The sequence below is a fragment of the Macaca mulatta genome, chromosome 5 (assembly GCF_049350105.2).
Source record: "Macaca mulatta isolate MMU2019108-1 chromosome 5, T2T-MMU8v2.0, whole genome shotgun sequence".
Classification (NCBI taxonomy): Eukaryota; Metazoa; Chordata; class Mammalia; order Primates; family Cercopithecidae; genus Macaca; species Macaca mulatta.
In genome coordinates, this window is record NC_133410.1 from 117,307,917 (window position 1) to 117,324,282 (window position 16,366).

General features: G+C 41.9%; 1 protein-coding gene across 1 annotated transcript in view; it reads left to right on the forward strand.

Moving 5' to 3' along the window:
• The window catches only part of HADH (hydroxyacyl-CoA dehydrogenase), a 45,906-nt gene that overhangs the window by 3,838 nt on the left and 25,702 nt on the right, over window positions 1-16,366 (forward strand). Inside the window, 1 exon segment of the mRNA NM_001261209.1 lies at window positions 16,102-16,230. Within this exon segment, the coding sequence (NP_001248138.1) occupies window positions 16,102-16,230 (129 nt within the window).

The following is a 16,366-nucleotide window of genomic DNA, read 5'->3' on the forward strand; positions in this document are numbered from 1 at the left end:
TTTAGATGGAGAATATTGGTCATGATTCCCTGTTCCATCTTGCTTAATCTTGAATGCACATACCCACTGATGCAGCAGCGGGTATGTTTTTTCAGCGACCTCTGAAAGGAAGGAGAGCATTTTTTACTTACCCCCCATTTTATTGTTAAACTGTAGTAAAGTCATAAAAGTACAATCACAAACCAGTATCGAGGTTATATTACTAATTTTCATTAGCTTAATTTTCTTGAACTTTCTGACGTAGTTTTAATGTTAGTCAAGGTGCAGTTCTTATCATTGTTAATAGTTTTATTTGTCATTTTAAACACATGTTCCAGTTTGTGCTCAGCAGGATGGAAAAATAAATAGATTTTGCGGGAGCCTGATGCATTTCTCAAGCAATTAAGCAATGTAAGACACGTTCAGTGCTTAATTACATTTGATCAGAGCACAGGCCATTTGTACGTGTGTGTTTTCCGAGAGTATCTACTTTGCCTGTCATTTCTTTTGTTAGTTTTAAATTAAAAAAAAAAAAAATCCCTTAGACTGCAGGTTAATATTTAAAGTTAACTTGTTTCATGTGTTTGGTTATTATACACTTCTGACTTGGTTTTGATTGCTAATTTATCTTCACTGGATACTTAGGCCAGCAAAGAAGCTTATATGATTAAATGAGCCTTGAGTGAGGGACAAGTTGTTTTTTTGCTTTATAAGAGGAAAAAAGAAAGGAAGAAAGCTAATAGCTGTGTGCATTTCTCCAGTAATGAATCCTTTCTAAACTTTGCTTCATATATTGCATTTTTTTCATATGAGGAGCCCAGAGAGGATGCATAGCTTTCATTAGATTACTTGTGAGGAGCTGGTGGGCTCCCTGGGAATGGGGCACTTGAGATGTCCCACTTCAGACACTTACATGCTCTCTGGTGCAACCTTCTTTTTTTTTTTCCCCTCCTTTTTAAAAAGCAAAAAGTGCATATTTTTTTCTAGAGAGAGCTTCTTTGACTGTTAAAAACAAAGTAAGGGCAGGGAGAGCCTGCTACGTAGCAGGCATTTTGTGTTACTCTACCATGCTCGATAAGGATTCAAATAGACCTGAAAGCTTCTCCCCAGCCACTGGATTTGTTCTCTCATCTCTTTTCCTTGCCCCCAACTCTGCATTTTCTGATGCTGAAAAGGAGAGTGATCAGAGTTGTTTCATTTTTTTTTAGCTTTATTCTCTTCTTCTGTGAGTACAGCTCTGTTGAGGTTTGCTTGCAAAGCAGTGCAGACGCCTAGAAGTTTCAGGATCACAGGAGACCGGCACAGTTACCTGGCTGTAAGCTCTCCTTTTGACTGTTCCTTATGGAAAGAATATTTGTACTCTCAGTTGTTACCTTCCTACTGAAGGGCATGAGATGTGTCTGTTTCTTATGAAGTTTTCCCCCCACTTCCTGAGTTGTTGCTTAATTCTTTGTTGGGCTGTTCTCTGCTCTTGGTTGAGGTACTGGGATGTAGAACCACCCTCTATTAGCATATTAGTTATTGGACTTGGGGTGAGGTTGAAGATACTGTCATTCCTAGAGGGTAGAAGAGGTAGAGCTGACAGGCAACAGAAAATAATGCTATGGGATATGTTTGGACATTTTGTAGAGCAGAAATGGCACTTCAGTCAGTCAGGTTTTGGCCTTTTCCTGCCATGTCCTGCCTCGAGCTTTAGTCACTTACCCCTTGAGTTTCTTCTTTCTTTCCCTCTCCCTTCTTTCTTCCTTATCTGTGGTAGGCACACACACCTCACTCTCTAGTTCTACTGGGACCACAGGAAGATAATGTGGCTGTTCTCTGTGGCTCTCCCTGTTATATTCATGATGTTATTATTTCTGGTAGTGGTATTTTAAGCTCAAAAGTACAGGCTATGAGGTCCCTGCCAGGGTTTAGATGCTAGCCTTCCTATCCTGCGTTTAGGAACCTTGGACGAATCACTTAACTCCTCTCTGCCTCTTTACTTACCTGGGAATAATGAGACTCACCTCACAGTTGTGAAAGTTAAATGAACTAATATACAAGCTCCTAGAATAGCATTAGTGTATTTGATAGTAACTGTCCGATAAATATTAGCTGCTTTCACATAGACCCTCAGACCTGATCTAGTGAGGATTTCTCTTAGATTGTCTTCACTGTCTGAAGAGATTTGGTATAGGGAGTTCCAACAATTCTAAAGATGTTAAGACTTATTTATGTGGGTTGTTGAGAAAGATAATCTTAGTGTACTATTTACTGGTTTCTGTAGAGCTAAAACCACTCTACAAAATGTGACACTTTATTCTGTTCAAAGAATTTTGATTTCTTTAATTTCATGTGACCATTACAGTAATCACCCCTGCAGAGATGGTTCCTGGGGTCAGTGGTTACAGGCAGAGCCGGGGCCTGAACTTGAGTTTCTCTTTTGTTCTGCTGCCTGTAAATCCCCAAGGCTGAATTCAGTTCTGCCTGCACCTCTGGCATGTGCTATATTGTGGGGAGAAGTGGGGCATCCATGGCAGAGGATCCTCTGTGGCTCTCTGGAATCAGTACATCCCAGGTTGACGTCTCTTTGGCTCTGGACTCAGTTAGTCACCTGCTGGTCGTCTCCCATCAGGGTGCTGTGCTGCCATCCTTCTGCCCATCGTAGACTCAAACTCCCCTGCCAAGACCTAGTTCATTATGTTCCCTCCCTTTTACCCCTCCAGCTTTTTCCAGAGAGCTTGTTCCTCCTGTTGCTGCAGTTGTTCTTCCAGCCACATGTACTCTGAAGATGGGATCACAATCAGTGTCTTCATACCAGAAAAGGCTCTGTAACTTTTCTGTCCAGGGAGGGCTCTTTCCTCTGCCTTCTCCTTTGCAGTTCCTAGACCAGGTGTGTTAACCTGAATTGTCATGGGAGCTTCTTAATTGGTCCTTTCAGCAAAAACTAAAATAAAAAACCCACTCATCATGACAAACATTGTCAGATTAGTCTTCCTAGAGAGACATTTGGATTTATAACTCTCCTCTACCCAGAAAGTGTCCAGCATAGCAACATCTTCCAGGGATTCTTAAATATAACGATGCTGTTGACATGACTGGTTATCCCTTTACCTTTTCAGAATTTGTAGGAGGTGAGAAGTCTGGGAGAGGTTATCTGGGTTATTATGAAACCTACACACTTAATGAATTTTTTAAAAAACTGTAACAGAATTCTAGTCTAAAAATGGGGGCATACTTTCTTTGCTTTTTAGAAATACTTTTTGAAATGTAAAATTTCAAAATTTTGAAATGTAAAATTTTAAGTCTAATAAAGGAGGCTGGCCAATTAATTTAACTGTTTCAAGAACAACCCAGGCCAGGCGTGGTGGCTCACGCCTGTAATCCCATCATTTTGAGAGGCTGAGGGGAGCAGATCACTTGAAGTCAGGCATCCGAGACTAGCCCGGCCAACATAGTGAAACCCAGTCTGTACTACAAATACAAAAATTAGTCAAGCATGGTGGCACATGCCTGTAGTCCCAGCTACTCAGGAGGCTGTGGTGGGAGAATTGCTTGAACCCGGGAGGCAGAGGATGCAGTGAGCCAAGATCACACCACTACACACCAGCCTGGCCAACAGAGCAAGACTCCTTCTCAAAAAAGGGCGGGGGGGCATCCTCAGCAGAACACCTTTTGCTAGTTGTTGAAGTCAGGGAAGACAACTTGTGCTGATGGCAGAGTTCAAGACATTACACAACCAGAAACAAGAATAAACCCAAAAATGCCAGCCCTGAGAGATGCAACTGACCTATGACTTTTTTCTTCTCTGGATCAAATCATGAGAACCGTAAAAGGCAGGCCTTGCTGTCAAGGCGCAGCAGCCTCTGAAGCACAGTGGGCCTCAGGGAGCTCTGACTCAGTCTACTTATTCTGGGGATCTGGAGAAAGTCAGAAATCAGATATGGTAGGGTTTGCATAACTTTGGGATTTTCTGGAGAGAGGATGAAAACGGTGGCCCTCCTTGTAATATCTGGGCACATGGGACATCCAGTGGAACTGTTGAGGAAGGAGATAGGAGGGAGACCAGTCACCACGCCAGCTGATGTAAGTCTCATAGACTCACCACTCAAGTTGTGCTTCAGAGAAAGCTGCTTCAAGTCTTGATACATTTACAAAGATAAATAAATCCAGTGTGCCTCTGCTTGGCATGTTTACTTGGTCCTGTGGTCAGAGTACTCTGGGGCTTTGACAAGTGTGCTAAACACTTAGCCTATTTTTACAACTCTGAAGCACCCGTGTCTAAAAATACTTCCTCTCTGGCTGAGCCTGCCTTCCACCAGGCCTAGAAAAGTCGTGGAGCTGAGGACATAGCCTTCATATAATTTTATTTTTCCATTGCGGACTGCTTGTCCTCAAGGTCTTACCAGCGTGTAGGTCCCTGTAACATAAAACATGAGTTCTCAGTGGGTTGATTTAAATTATGATCACTCAGGTTAAACTGTCAGGAAGAGTCCTCCTCGTTTGTGGTAAAGATAACAGATGTCTATGAGAGGAGAAAAATAAGGCCTTTGTTTTCTTTGTGGTTCACTCCTCCACTGCCTTCTCCTTCCCAGAAAGTTGGCGGTAACTTGGGTGTTACTACATAACTCAGGAGAACAAATTTTACTTGTTTCTTTGCAGTTCTTTTCTAAATAAGAGCTTACGTTATCAGGAGAGGCCATCAGCTACAGCAGTGGAAAGAACCACCAGGTCTCATCTTGACTTTACCAACAAATGTGTTTATTCAGTCAACATTCCCTAAGGGCCAGCCACAGCCAGGCAGGGTCTAGGTTCTCTGTACAAAGATGAATGACATTTGGTCAAGAGCCTACAGTAGAGGAGTTCAGATTACTATAACACAGTTTGGTAGGTGCTGTGGTACACGGATGCAGAGATGTTACAGGGCACATGGGGGACATCTAGCTTGGGGCTGAGAGGATCTTGAGGAGTAGGCTTTCTATCTGGAAATGATTCTTTGTTTTGTTTTGTTTTGAGACAGAGTCTCACTCTGTCACCCAGGCTAGAGTGCAGAGGCATGATCTTGGCTCACCGCAGTGTCCACCTCCCAGGTTCAAGCGATTCTTCTGCCTCAGCCTCCCGAGGAGCTGGGATTACAGGCACACATCACCATGCCTGGCTAATTTTTGTATTTTTAATAGAGATAGGGTTTCACCATGTTGGTCAGGCTGGTCTCTAACTCTTGATCTCCTAATCTGCCTGCCTTAGCCTCCAAAGTGCTGGCATTACAGGTGTGAGCCACCGCGCCTGGCTGATGCTTAGGCTTGGTTAATAGGTGAAGTTGGGGAGAAGGTGAGGCCAAGAGAAGGGCTGGAGTTGAGGGGTAGATGTAGGGAGCTACCAGCCTTGTGGTAGTGTTAAGACTGTCATGCATGAGGCAACAATGAGTGGTGTGTCTGGAGAGGAGGTGAATCCCAGTCCTTTAAGGGCCTTGCATGCCATTTGTAGAATTTAAGCTTTATTTGGTCATGGGGAGCCATGGAAGTTTGGTGGAGTAAGTGACACAGACAGAAGTACCTCACACAGAATTGCATTTCAGGTGGAACACTATTGCCTATATGTATGACACATCTTTTTTTTTTTTTTTTTGAGACAGAGTCTCACTCTGTCACCCAGGCTGGAGTGCAGTGGCACAGTCTCGGCTCACTGCAACCTCCGGGTTCAACCCTCCTGAGTTCAAGTGATTCTCCTGCCCCAGCTTCCCAAGTGGCTGCGATTACAGGCATGTGCCACCACGCCTGGATAATTTTAGATTTATTTTTGTTTCAGTTGTGGTAAAGTACACATAACATAACCTTTACCCTCTTAACCTTTTTTTTTGTTTGTTTTTTGAGACAGAGTCTCATTCTGTCATCAGGTTGGAGTGCAGTGGCATGATTTTTGGCCCACTACAACTTCTGCCTCCCCGGGTTCAAGCAATTCTCATGCATCAGCCTCCTGAGTAGCTGGGATTACATGTGCCTGCCACCACACCTGGCTAATTTTACTGGTTTTTAGTAGAGACAAGATTCCGCCGTGTTGGACAGGCTGGTCTCCAACTCCTGACCTCAGGTGATCCACCTGCCTTGGCCTCCCAAAGTACTGGGATTACAGGTGTGAGCTACCATGCCCAGCCCCTCTTAACCATTTTTAAGGGTACAGTTCAGTGGCCTTATATATTCACATTGTTATGTAATCATCAGCACTATCCATCTCCAGAATTCCTTTCATCTTGCAAAATTGAAACTCTGTACCCATTAAACAGCAACTCCCCATTCTCCCTGCTCCCATCCCTTGGCAACCACTGTTCTGCTTTTTTTCTATGAATTTAACTATTCTAGTTACTTCATATATGTGGAATCATATAATGTTTGTCCTTTTGTGACAGGCCTATTTCACTTAGCATAGTATCTTCATGGTTCATCCATGTTGTAGCATGTGCCAGAATCCCCTTCCTTTTTCAGCTGAGTAATATTCCACTGTATGCATAGACCACTCCATTCATCTATCAATGGACACTTGAGCTGCTTTGATTTTTTGGTTATTGTGAATAATGCTGCTTGAACATGATTGTACAAATATCTGTTCAAGTAGCTGTTTTCAATATTTTGGGGTATATGATTTTTGATGAATTGCTGTACTGTTTTCCCAGCAGCTGCACCATTTTACAGTGCATCAGCAATACACAAGGGGTTCCTGTTTCTCCATGTTCTTGCCAACACTTGTTTTGTCCTTTTTTTCTTTTTTTTCTTTTTTTTCTTTTTTTTCTTTTTTTTTTTTTTTTAGTAATAGTCATCCTGATGGATATGAATATATTGATCAGAGGTTTTTAACATTATACTGTGATGGACACTAGAGATTTCATTAATCTCCTTAATGGCTCCCAGAAGGTTGGCGAAGATTCCTTCTCTGACCTTTGTTTTACATATTGGCCTTCAATATGCATTCTTAAGGAGAAAGGTGTTCATGGCTAAAATGTTTGAGAGTCCCACACTGAATGATCTCTGGGTTGCTTTCTCTCAAAACTGATGATCCTGATTAAACAACAAATGCTTTTGCCAGTCTCTTAAAGTAGTTGAGAAACTAGGTGTCTTAGTTTCCCTTCTGTGATAGAGAAGAAACCTGTACTGGAGAGCAGTGAGCTTGTGTGTCTGTGGCCATCTCTGACCTGATTCACACATGTGCCCCTCACAGACAGGCGCAGACACAGGGTTGGCATGCCTCTGGCCTTACGTACAGCCTCTTTGGTGAAAGGTATAAGACACATTCACATGTTGGAGTGAATTAAGCTCACATCCATTGTGAAATCACAGGGCTGGGTACCGCTTAAAGAATATTGATCTTGCACTGGGCAACACATAGCAACTGCCCTCCATTTCCCCTTTTACCTAGCATCACAACCACCAGTACTAGAAAGCAGTTAATCTGCTCACCAAAATAACAGAGAGAGACTTTTGTAGCATTTTTTCCACTCGGGAATTGACTAAAGACTCTGGCTATTAGCTCCTTTTTTTTCTTACTATCCTTTTCAAACTAATAATGTGATTTCTCATAATTTTAAAGTAACTTGAAGCTTACACAAAGTTTGTCATAAAGGTTTCTAGCAACAAAACCAGTCATGACTTCTTGAGAACTTATTTCTAAAATAATTTACAAATTGAGGCTTATGAAAAAATAGCTCTGTCATTCAAGTGTTCATTTCATGAGTATGAAATATCTCCCTTGTGCTAGACATCTGGGCAGGTAAAAAGTAAGATGCGATTGCTGCTCTTGAGAAACCCACTGTCTAGTGGAAGAAGTACAGGTATGAACAACTAATTGTAATGTAGGCACAGACAGCCTACCTGTCATATCTGGGATTTGATCTGAAACAGATGAAAGTTTTAATAGTTTACATACCTTGCCTTAAAGTATGGTTTCTAAATACTTAAGATGTGATATGACATATAGTGTGTATATATATCTTATGCTAAGGAAAAAGGGACATTAAAAAAGCTTATGTTAAAAAAAGATATATGTATACATTGTACTGCCTTTATGTTTATGAAATTTGTATTTACTGGAAATACTAGTTGGCCTGCAGATAGGAGTGTGCCTAACCACCCTATATTGGGATTTGTGGTAACGGCAGCTTGAGAATCTGAAATGGATGATGCAACAGCACTTTTGAAAAGGTCTCTCCATGCTATCTTGATTTCATCATCTAAAGTTGGTATTGGCAAAGAGAAGATAAGTGTTCAGATAAGATAACTGGATATCCCAGTTACCCTGATTTGATCATTACACATTTTAGGTAAGTATCAAAATGTCATATGTACCCCAAAAATATGTACAGCTATTACATATCAGTTTTTTAAAGAAAAAAAGGTTGGTATGGTTAGCTTTTCTATTTCAAGTGTATCATTCATCTTTCACTTCTGGGATTTCTCCTATGCTCTGGTTGGTTAATAACTTTTATTCCGAAATCAGTGAGATTCTTATGATATGAAATAGTCTATAACCAGTTAAGTTTGTATTTCTCTGTTCTGTTCACATCCTGGGGACTGGGCTGCCATTACATAACTGAGCACCCATTGGTGGTTCACACCAGCTGCACACCCAGTTATTTTCTTTCAGTATTCCTGTGCAAAAGATCTGCTATATCTGTAAATCACTAGAGGCACAAAGAAGAAGTGATTACCTCTACTAAGGGTTGGGAGAAGTTTCACTAAAGGAGATGTGGTGTCCATATTAGATTATGAAGAGTTGAAGTCCATGAATTAGCAATGAGGGAGCAGGACATGTCTGGCAGAGGAGACCACATGAGCAAGGGCACAGAGCCATGAGATAGCACAGAGGAGGGAGACGTGTGGTGTGGCTGGGGAAGACTACAAATCAGGTTACTACTGTCCTAAGCATTTGTTATTTAGCAGTTATTGATTGAACAGCTATCATGTTCAAGGCATGTGATAAGTACTAAGGGATACAAAGACCAAGTCAATTTCAGCCATTAAGGGATTTTAAATCTAGGAAATAAAAAACCCCAAGCTATTGTGATGTGCCAGGCACCACTGCAGGTTTTTGACTTGTATTAACTCATTTAACCCTCCCAGCAACCCTCTTGCCCCTGTTTTATAGATGAGGAGACAGCCTGCTGAGGTTAAGGAATGTTTTCCATCCCCCCACTTGGCACACAGGCTCTGGAGTCTGGCCCTTGCCTGTCTCGGTGCTGTTTCAGGCTATTGCCCTCAGACCCCCCATGTCTTCCAGGGTCAAGAAAGGTGTGTGCGCAGGCAGCTTGAGCTCCCTGTCACGTGTAGACAGAATAATGTGCCTTCCCCAAAGGCAGTTATGAGAATCAGAGGGGATAATTTATGAGAAGTGCAAGCTCTCTGAGAGTAGGGGATTTTGTTATGTTCACCTTACAGGGTAGGTGTTGAGTCAATAGACTGTAGTCAGTGAAGGAATGAATGCAGTAGCATGCGTAGTGTGGTGCTCTAAGTGGTAGTTTTGGTCCATCCCTAGGGGAGCACAAGTCTTGGGCAAAGGATCAAAAGCACATACCTCTGAGAAGCCAAGTGTTTTTGTCTGTAACCTTTGATCATTCAACGGGAAGCATTTTCTAACCTCTGCATTTTTTTACCCTACAAAGGCTTCCTTGCTGTCCAAGTTGTGGTATACTCCAGTGTATCTACCTGGCTTTCAAGAGAAACATAGCACTTCTTGTTCTGTTTGTAGCCTCAAACCAACATGTAACCAAAAGCTGTGAATGAATAATCACTTGAAGGACTCCAGATTTTATTCAGGAGGAATAACTGGAAACCATAATCATGAACTTCCATATCTGTCATAGGAAAAAGGTTGACCTCAGCAGCAATGAGGGATAATTCTTTCAAGAAAGGAATGAAGAAAGAAAGATAGAAAAGAGATTTTTAAGGTCAAAAAGAAGCAGCTGAAGAATGTGTGTAGGACAGCCTTAGGAGTTACTACACTTCAAGACCTGGGTGTCTGCTAGAGGAAGGAACATGACCCTGCGGGGATGATGTTTGAGTTTTACTTTAAGAAGATGAAACAAATATCTGTTAAGGGTTGGGAGAGCTGAGCTTGGAGGCTGAAAGCCCAGCTGGGAGGCTATTGTTAAAGAGGTAAGATGCCCCTAAACTAGTGTTCAGGGTGTTATGTGGTACTAAAAGGAATGTTAAACCAAGTGATAACACTGTATTCAGTTTAAATGTTTATTTGATACTCTAACTTACCATATACACCTTTCTTCCTTCCTTCCTTTCTTTCTTTCTTCTTTCTTTCTTTCTCTCTTTCTCTCTCTCTTTCTCTCTTTCTCTCTCTCTTTCTCTCTTTCTCTCTCTCTCTCTCTCTCTCTCTTTCTCTCTTTCTTTCTCTCTTTCTTTCTTTTTTTCTTTCTTTCTTGTCTGTATTGGATATTCCTAATCAAGATACTTCTTTCTTAATATTTGATCTTATGGTTGCCAAAAAGATTAGATGAAGCCATTGTTTTTCAAACTAGGGTCTTTGGGGATCTAAAACTTACATTAAAAAAGTCTTAAAATTTGCCTCTTTTTGGATGATCCTAGAATTAATATAAATGTATTCTGGATGATTTGAATGTACCAGGCATAATGAGATCTGAGATACCCATGCCCTTATGTGCATTTGTGTTCATATTATTTGTGCCAAGTGAAGCCACAGTGTCTCCTCCAAGGACGTTTTGCCATGAGTTGAAGAAAGAAAAGTGGTGGGAGAATGGAGCAATTACAGGCACTTGATAATGTTGTTGTTAGGACTTTGAATGCTAAAGAATGGAGCCTCACAATGGTCAGTACGGTATTTATGTTGTAAATGTGTGTTGTCCAGATTCTTTCTTTGGAAGAATAATTAGTTATAGGCATAATGGTAACTGTGATGAATTTTCCTCTTCCAAATATCAAAAACAGTCATATGCTCATTTAATCCAGATTTTAATATCATAATTGTCTGTTTCAAAAGAACAAACTACATAACTGTGAAGTGACGCTTCATTAAAATTGACATTTGACCTTGGAGAACTGGTTAAATAAAATTAAATGAGATAGGATAGGCCTGGTGTCTGGCATTTGGAATGCACTCTCTATGGGAGCTGGTACTAGGGCTGGCAAACCTCAGTGGGCTCTGGTTTCAGTTGGTTGTGGAGTCTTTCAAGGAATTTCTTCTCTAGGAGATTCAGGATTTTCTCTCAGCATTGTGGCCTGGGGAGAAGAAAGGAGGATCAAAGCTCAAAGGTGGTGGCTAGTCAGCCAGGAGCAGGCAGGTGACCATCAAGGATCTGTACAGGGGATGGTAGATGCAAGTGTGGCCAGACGTCAAGGCTAGAAGAGCACTATTGCAGAGAAAGGGGCTGGAACAAACATAATCAGGGAAGCAAGTGCAGGGCTTGACCTTCAAGAAAGGAATTAAGAAGCAAGCTTTATGTAGGAGTGATGGAGCAAGACCCTGATGTGAAGAGTCCCAGGCAGGAGGCCTAGTGGGGCTTGACCTTTCCTTGGGGAATGTGTGGGGGAGGAGTCTTCCCAATAGTATCTTCAGGATAGCGTCTGGAACTTTCAGAGAGCAACAGGAAGACTTTGGAACTCAATTGGTTTAGAGCTTCTCAGTGGTTTGAGGAGATAGATGGCAACCCAGGAGTGGCTGGTGTAGGCAGGGATAGGGATCAGGGCCAACAGGTCATTTTAGGGCGGTGCTCAGCACCTGGGGGTGTTTTTAAAAGTAGGAATGACTAGGCACCACCCCAGGCTAGAGGAATTCAAATATCTGTAGGTGGGGCCTGGGTTTTGGGCTTTTAAAATATTCCCAGTTGTTTCTAATCTGTGCCAGATTGGAGCACAGATCTTAGAGCAGTGGTTCTGAAACCTTGGTGAGCATCAGAATCACTTGGAAGGCTTGCTAAACCGCAGCTCACTGGGCCCTACTCAGAGTTTGATGCATTGGGTCTGGAGTGGAGTCTGAGAATTTGCATTTCTAACAAGTCCCCGGGTGATTGTTGCTGCTGGTCCATGACCCACACTTTGAGAACCCCTGTCCTAAAACCACAAAAGGGTGAGGGTGTTCTGTGTTGCTTTTGAGTCTGTAATACTGACATGGAAACTGTCATTTGTCTGGGTAGGTGCTCTTGTTTATCGAGTAATTTTTGCTATTACTGTGACTTTGATTGAAGCTGAAGGATTCTTGTTGAGGGTGTGTATTAGTTTCACTTAGTAGCCCTGCGGCCTTAGACACGTTATTTAACCTCTCTAAGCATCAGTTTTCCTCATCTATAAAATGGATTAGGGTTGTTGGATTAATCAGAAATAGTTTTGGAAAATGCAGATTATGAACCTGGCACATAGTAGATGCTCAGTACGTGGCACCTCTTATTTTTGCTGCATTTGGCTTCTTTTCAAAAGCTTCTTTCTGAGAGTAGGTAGAGATTGACTTCTGTTGGCTGTCTCAGCTCTTAGAGATCTCATAGAAGAAATAAGACAAGTGCACTCATAATTCAGAAATAAATGATGTGGCCTTCAGGTGGCCTATGGCTGCTCACCCATGCTTAAGAGTGTCTTAGCCTTTCGAACCAGTCTGGGATAAAAGTTGTGCAGTTTTTATGGTCCAAATGAGAGAAAGGAATAGCCTATCTAATATCTTGAGTCCATCTCTGTGATGGCCCATTTAGACTAACGCACCAGCAGGAGATGAACACCAACTCCATGTGGATAGATTAGTCAAAGAACATTGTACCTATAATCCTGTGGATATTTTATTAAGCATCTAATATGTACCAGGCATCAGGTTTGTATGTTGTTCATGCATTGATTGCTCACTGTGGGTCATGGGTCGGGCACTGGGGTTTGTAAAGATGATTAAGACTTGAGGTTGCCCTTAGAAGTTGCTGACCTTGTGTCTCTAGGGTATGACTGTAAGAAATGATGGCAAGGAACCTTGCACTTTTAGATTGGGTTGATCTCTGCACGTGGGTAAAATGAAAATGCTACTATAACTTGAAATCACTTGAAGTTATGCTATAGTGGTAGTTCATTGCAACACAATAAATTGTGACCTGCATCACAGAGATTTACCATAAAATGGAAAAATTTAAGGAGAATTAAAATTTCTCTTGTTTACCTGTATTTTCTCCTTTCAGACCTAACCATATGCACTTTACATTCAAGCAGGAGCGTCCTTTCTATCTATGTCTGTGAAATGTCTACACTATAAGATTTCTTTTGTATTTTCCTGAAGCTTTGTGAGATAATCAAGGAAAGAAAAGCTAAAGTAAAGAGAATTTTTTTTTAAAAGTCTGCCAGGAATAACCATTTACAGCATACAATTGTTGCCTTCTCACTAGACCAGGTATGCAAGTGTAGGCATTTTGGAGAGTCCGAAATTATAGAAAATGCTCCAGCCTTTAAACTGAAGTAGGGAGAAAAATTGAGCTTTCCAACCATGATGGGAAGGGAGGTCAGAGGCACCTCGTTCTAACTCTCGTTTGGAGTTTAGGCACAACTGATCAGCATTAACGGTGAAATAGAGACCAAAAGACTGACAGAACAGACTCTTTGTAGAAACAGGACCTAAGGCCATGCCAGGCAAGCATTAAGTCATGCCCTGCAAACCATACTCTTGTTAAACAGATTTTTAAAATTAACCTACTATAATGTGGCTTACTTTCCAACTTCTTGTATACCATCATGTGACAGCAGACTCCCTTTTCTTAATTTGAGCATTCTTTTGTACTGACTTCAGGTCTTGAGACAAAGCTTAATTCTTTCAGCCAATTGCTAATCTGAAAATCTTTGAATCCACCTATGACTTGTAAGCTCCAGCTTAAAGATATCCCACCTGTTTAGGCTGAACCAATGTTTACTTTCTATGCATTGATTTCTGATGACCTACAATTCCTGTCTCCCTAAAATGGACAAAACCAAACCAAACCAACCCTGACTGCCCACCAGCCCACCTCCGGCACTCTCTCTCAGGACGTCTTGAGACTGTTCTCTGGACCATCATCACTCACTGGCTCAGAATAAATCTCTTTAAAATATTTTACAGAGTTTGTTTTTTTCTGTTAACACAGGAGAGCTCATTAGAGTGTCCAGGTTGTTTGTTGGGATTGGTCATGTAACACCCCTACCTGGCAAGTTTGAAAATTCCATACTCAGAAGGAAAGCAGGTATGCATCATAAACTGCATTGTTTGCACACACAGTCTAGGCACAGCAAGGCATACTTATCAGGGAATGCTGAGAACCCTCCTGAAAGATCTAAGTTCCAGATGGCAACCAAGGGCCAACCTTGCTAACAGGCCTTTTTCTAAGGATAGCAGTTTCAGGCCTGCCATGTTAAGTCTTTTCTGCACAAAATTTGCTCTTGCTTTTTTACATTGAATTTATTGAATTGGAGGTTCAAATTTGCATCAGATGATTTGAATCATTGACTAGATGGGCCTTGGTCCATTGCCACTTAGAGAAAAACCTTGGTTTGGATTGATGAGGGTTTTGCTTTGGGGACGTTGTTTTACTTTGCTGCCTGCCTGCAGCCTGTGGAATGTTTCTGCTGATGGACTAGTTTCCTGCTTGCCTCTGTCCTTGTATCAAGATAACTCATCCCCCGTTGTTCCGGTTGCCCCGTCCTGGTTGTCAGACTTTTCGGTCCTGGGAGCGTTTTCATGCCTTGGTTCCCAGACGGTGCTGATGCAGCCTATGGGTCCACAGGCTCAGACATGAGCCCACCGTGTGCTGCATTCTCAGGGAGCCATGAGTGCAGTTGAAATAACCTTGCATTTAAAACCTGTCTTACCAAACTGTTCTTTGGAAATCTTGCCTTGGGATTTGAACGTCTTTGCCTTTAGGTTTGGCTCTTTTGTTTCTGTTTCTTTTGCTCTTTGGTTTTCTGCTTTTGAGTTTTGGTTGCCTGGCTTCAAAAATCTTATATCACAACCATGGTTTGGGACTATTTCTGTCATCTCCTTGTTCTTCTCTGGGCAGGTTCATTCCAGATAACTTGCCCCTCTCCTGCACACTGTTGGTATCATCAAGGTTCCAAAGCAATGGTTTTGCAGGGGGCTTCTCGGATCCTGAGGGGCATCTCAGTTCTACTGTCCTCTTGCATCATTTATGATTGTATTAGGTCATGCCTGTCCTCTTGCTTCTATCCTGAACTGATTGACATACACATGCCTGTAAGGTGATCAGGGTGACCCAATGGTTTGCTTTTAGCCACAATACCTATTCCATGATCCTTGCTGAAGCTATTGCCAGACAGTGATGAAATAGGGATTGATTTGTCACTCACTGTGACTGCGCTTAGCTGGCTGTGTGTGAGCTTGGGCAGTTTCACTAAACATACCCTGTACCCTAGGATTCCTCCCTCAGCCAGGGTGGCATGGTGAAGGCAGGGAATTGCCCATCCTAAATTAGCTGATCCCAAAGACTTCATTTTCATGGGAGTCTTGTCACCAAATAGCCCTTGGGGACAGGAGTCTTTTTGCCACCATTATTAGAGTTTGAAGTCTTACCTATTGCTGATTTAAGGGCTGCAGAAGAGAAGGGCCAAGAGGCCAAGCTGCACAAGGGGCTCCAGCTCCAAGGAGAAAAGGATGGTGGCTGGGGAGTGGGTGCTCTGGGAACAGGCTGCTGAGCGCTTTGAAATATGGCTAGTGCCACTGAGGAACTGAATATTTAATTTTACTTAATTCCAATTAATTTAAATAGCCACATGTAGCTAGTAGCCCCTGAATGGAACAGTTGCAGTGTTAGAATCAGTACAGAGAAGTATCTAGAGCGTGGCCTTCAGGACTTTGATTCAGATTCCGGCTCTGCTGTCTACCCATTGAGTAACCATAGGGACGCTTCTTAACCTTTGACAGTTGTTTTGAGAATTTGTTGTATTCAATATAAAGGGTTTAGAACAGTGCCTCGCAAGAAGTGTGCGTTTAGTTAATGTTGACTTCTTATATGTTCACTCAGTAGTTTGAATGGAATGATAGTAGAATTCATGTGGAATATGAAATGCCACTGCTTTTTGGGGTGGGGTGTGTGTGTGTGTGTGTGTGTGTGTGTATGTGTATGTGTGTGTTATGTTTTATTTCTTTTAAAAAGAAACTGTTCTTTTGTTGCTCTAGGTTGCTGCAGCAACTGGTCACACAGTAGTGTTGGTAGACCAGACAGAGGACATTCTGGCAAAATCCAAAAAGGGAATTGAGGAAAGCCTTAGGAAAGTGGCAAAGAAGAAGTTTGCAGAAAACCCTAAGGTAATTTCTTATTATTGATGTCTTTAAGACAAGTCCTCTGACTGCTTTACATTTGCAGGGCAATGGGGGATTTCTGGCTTGCTTTCTTTTTCTTTTTTTTCAGTTTGTTCGTGTAAAACTCATTTTTCCATAACTT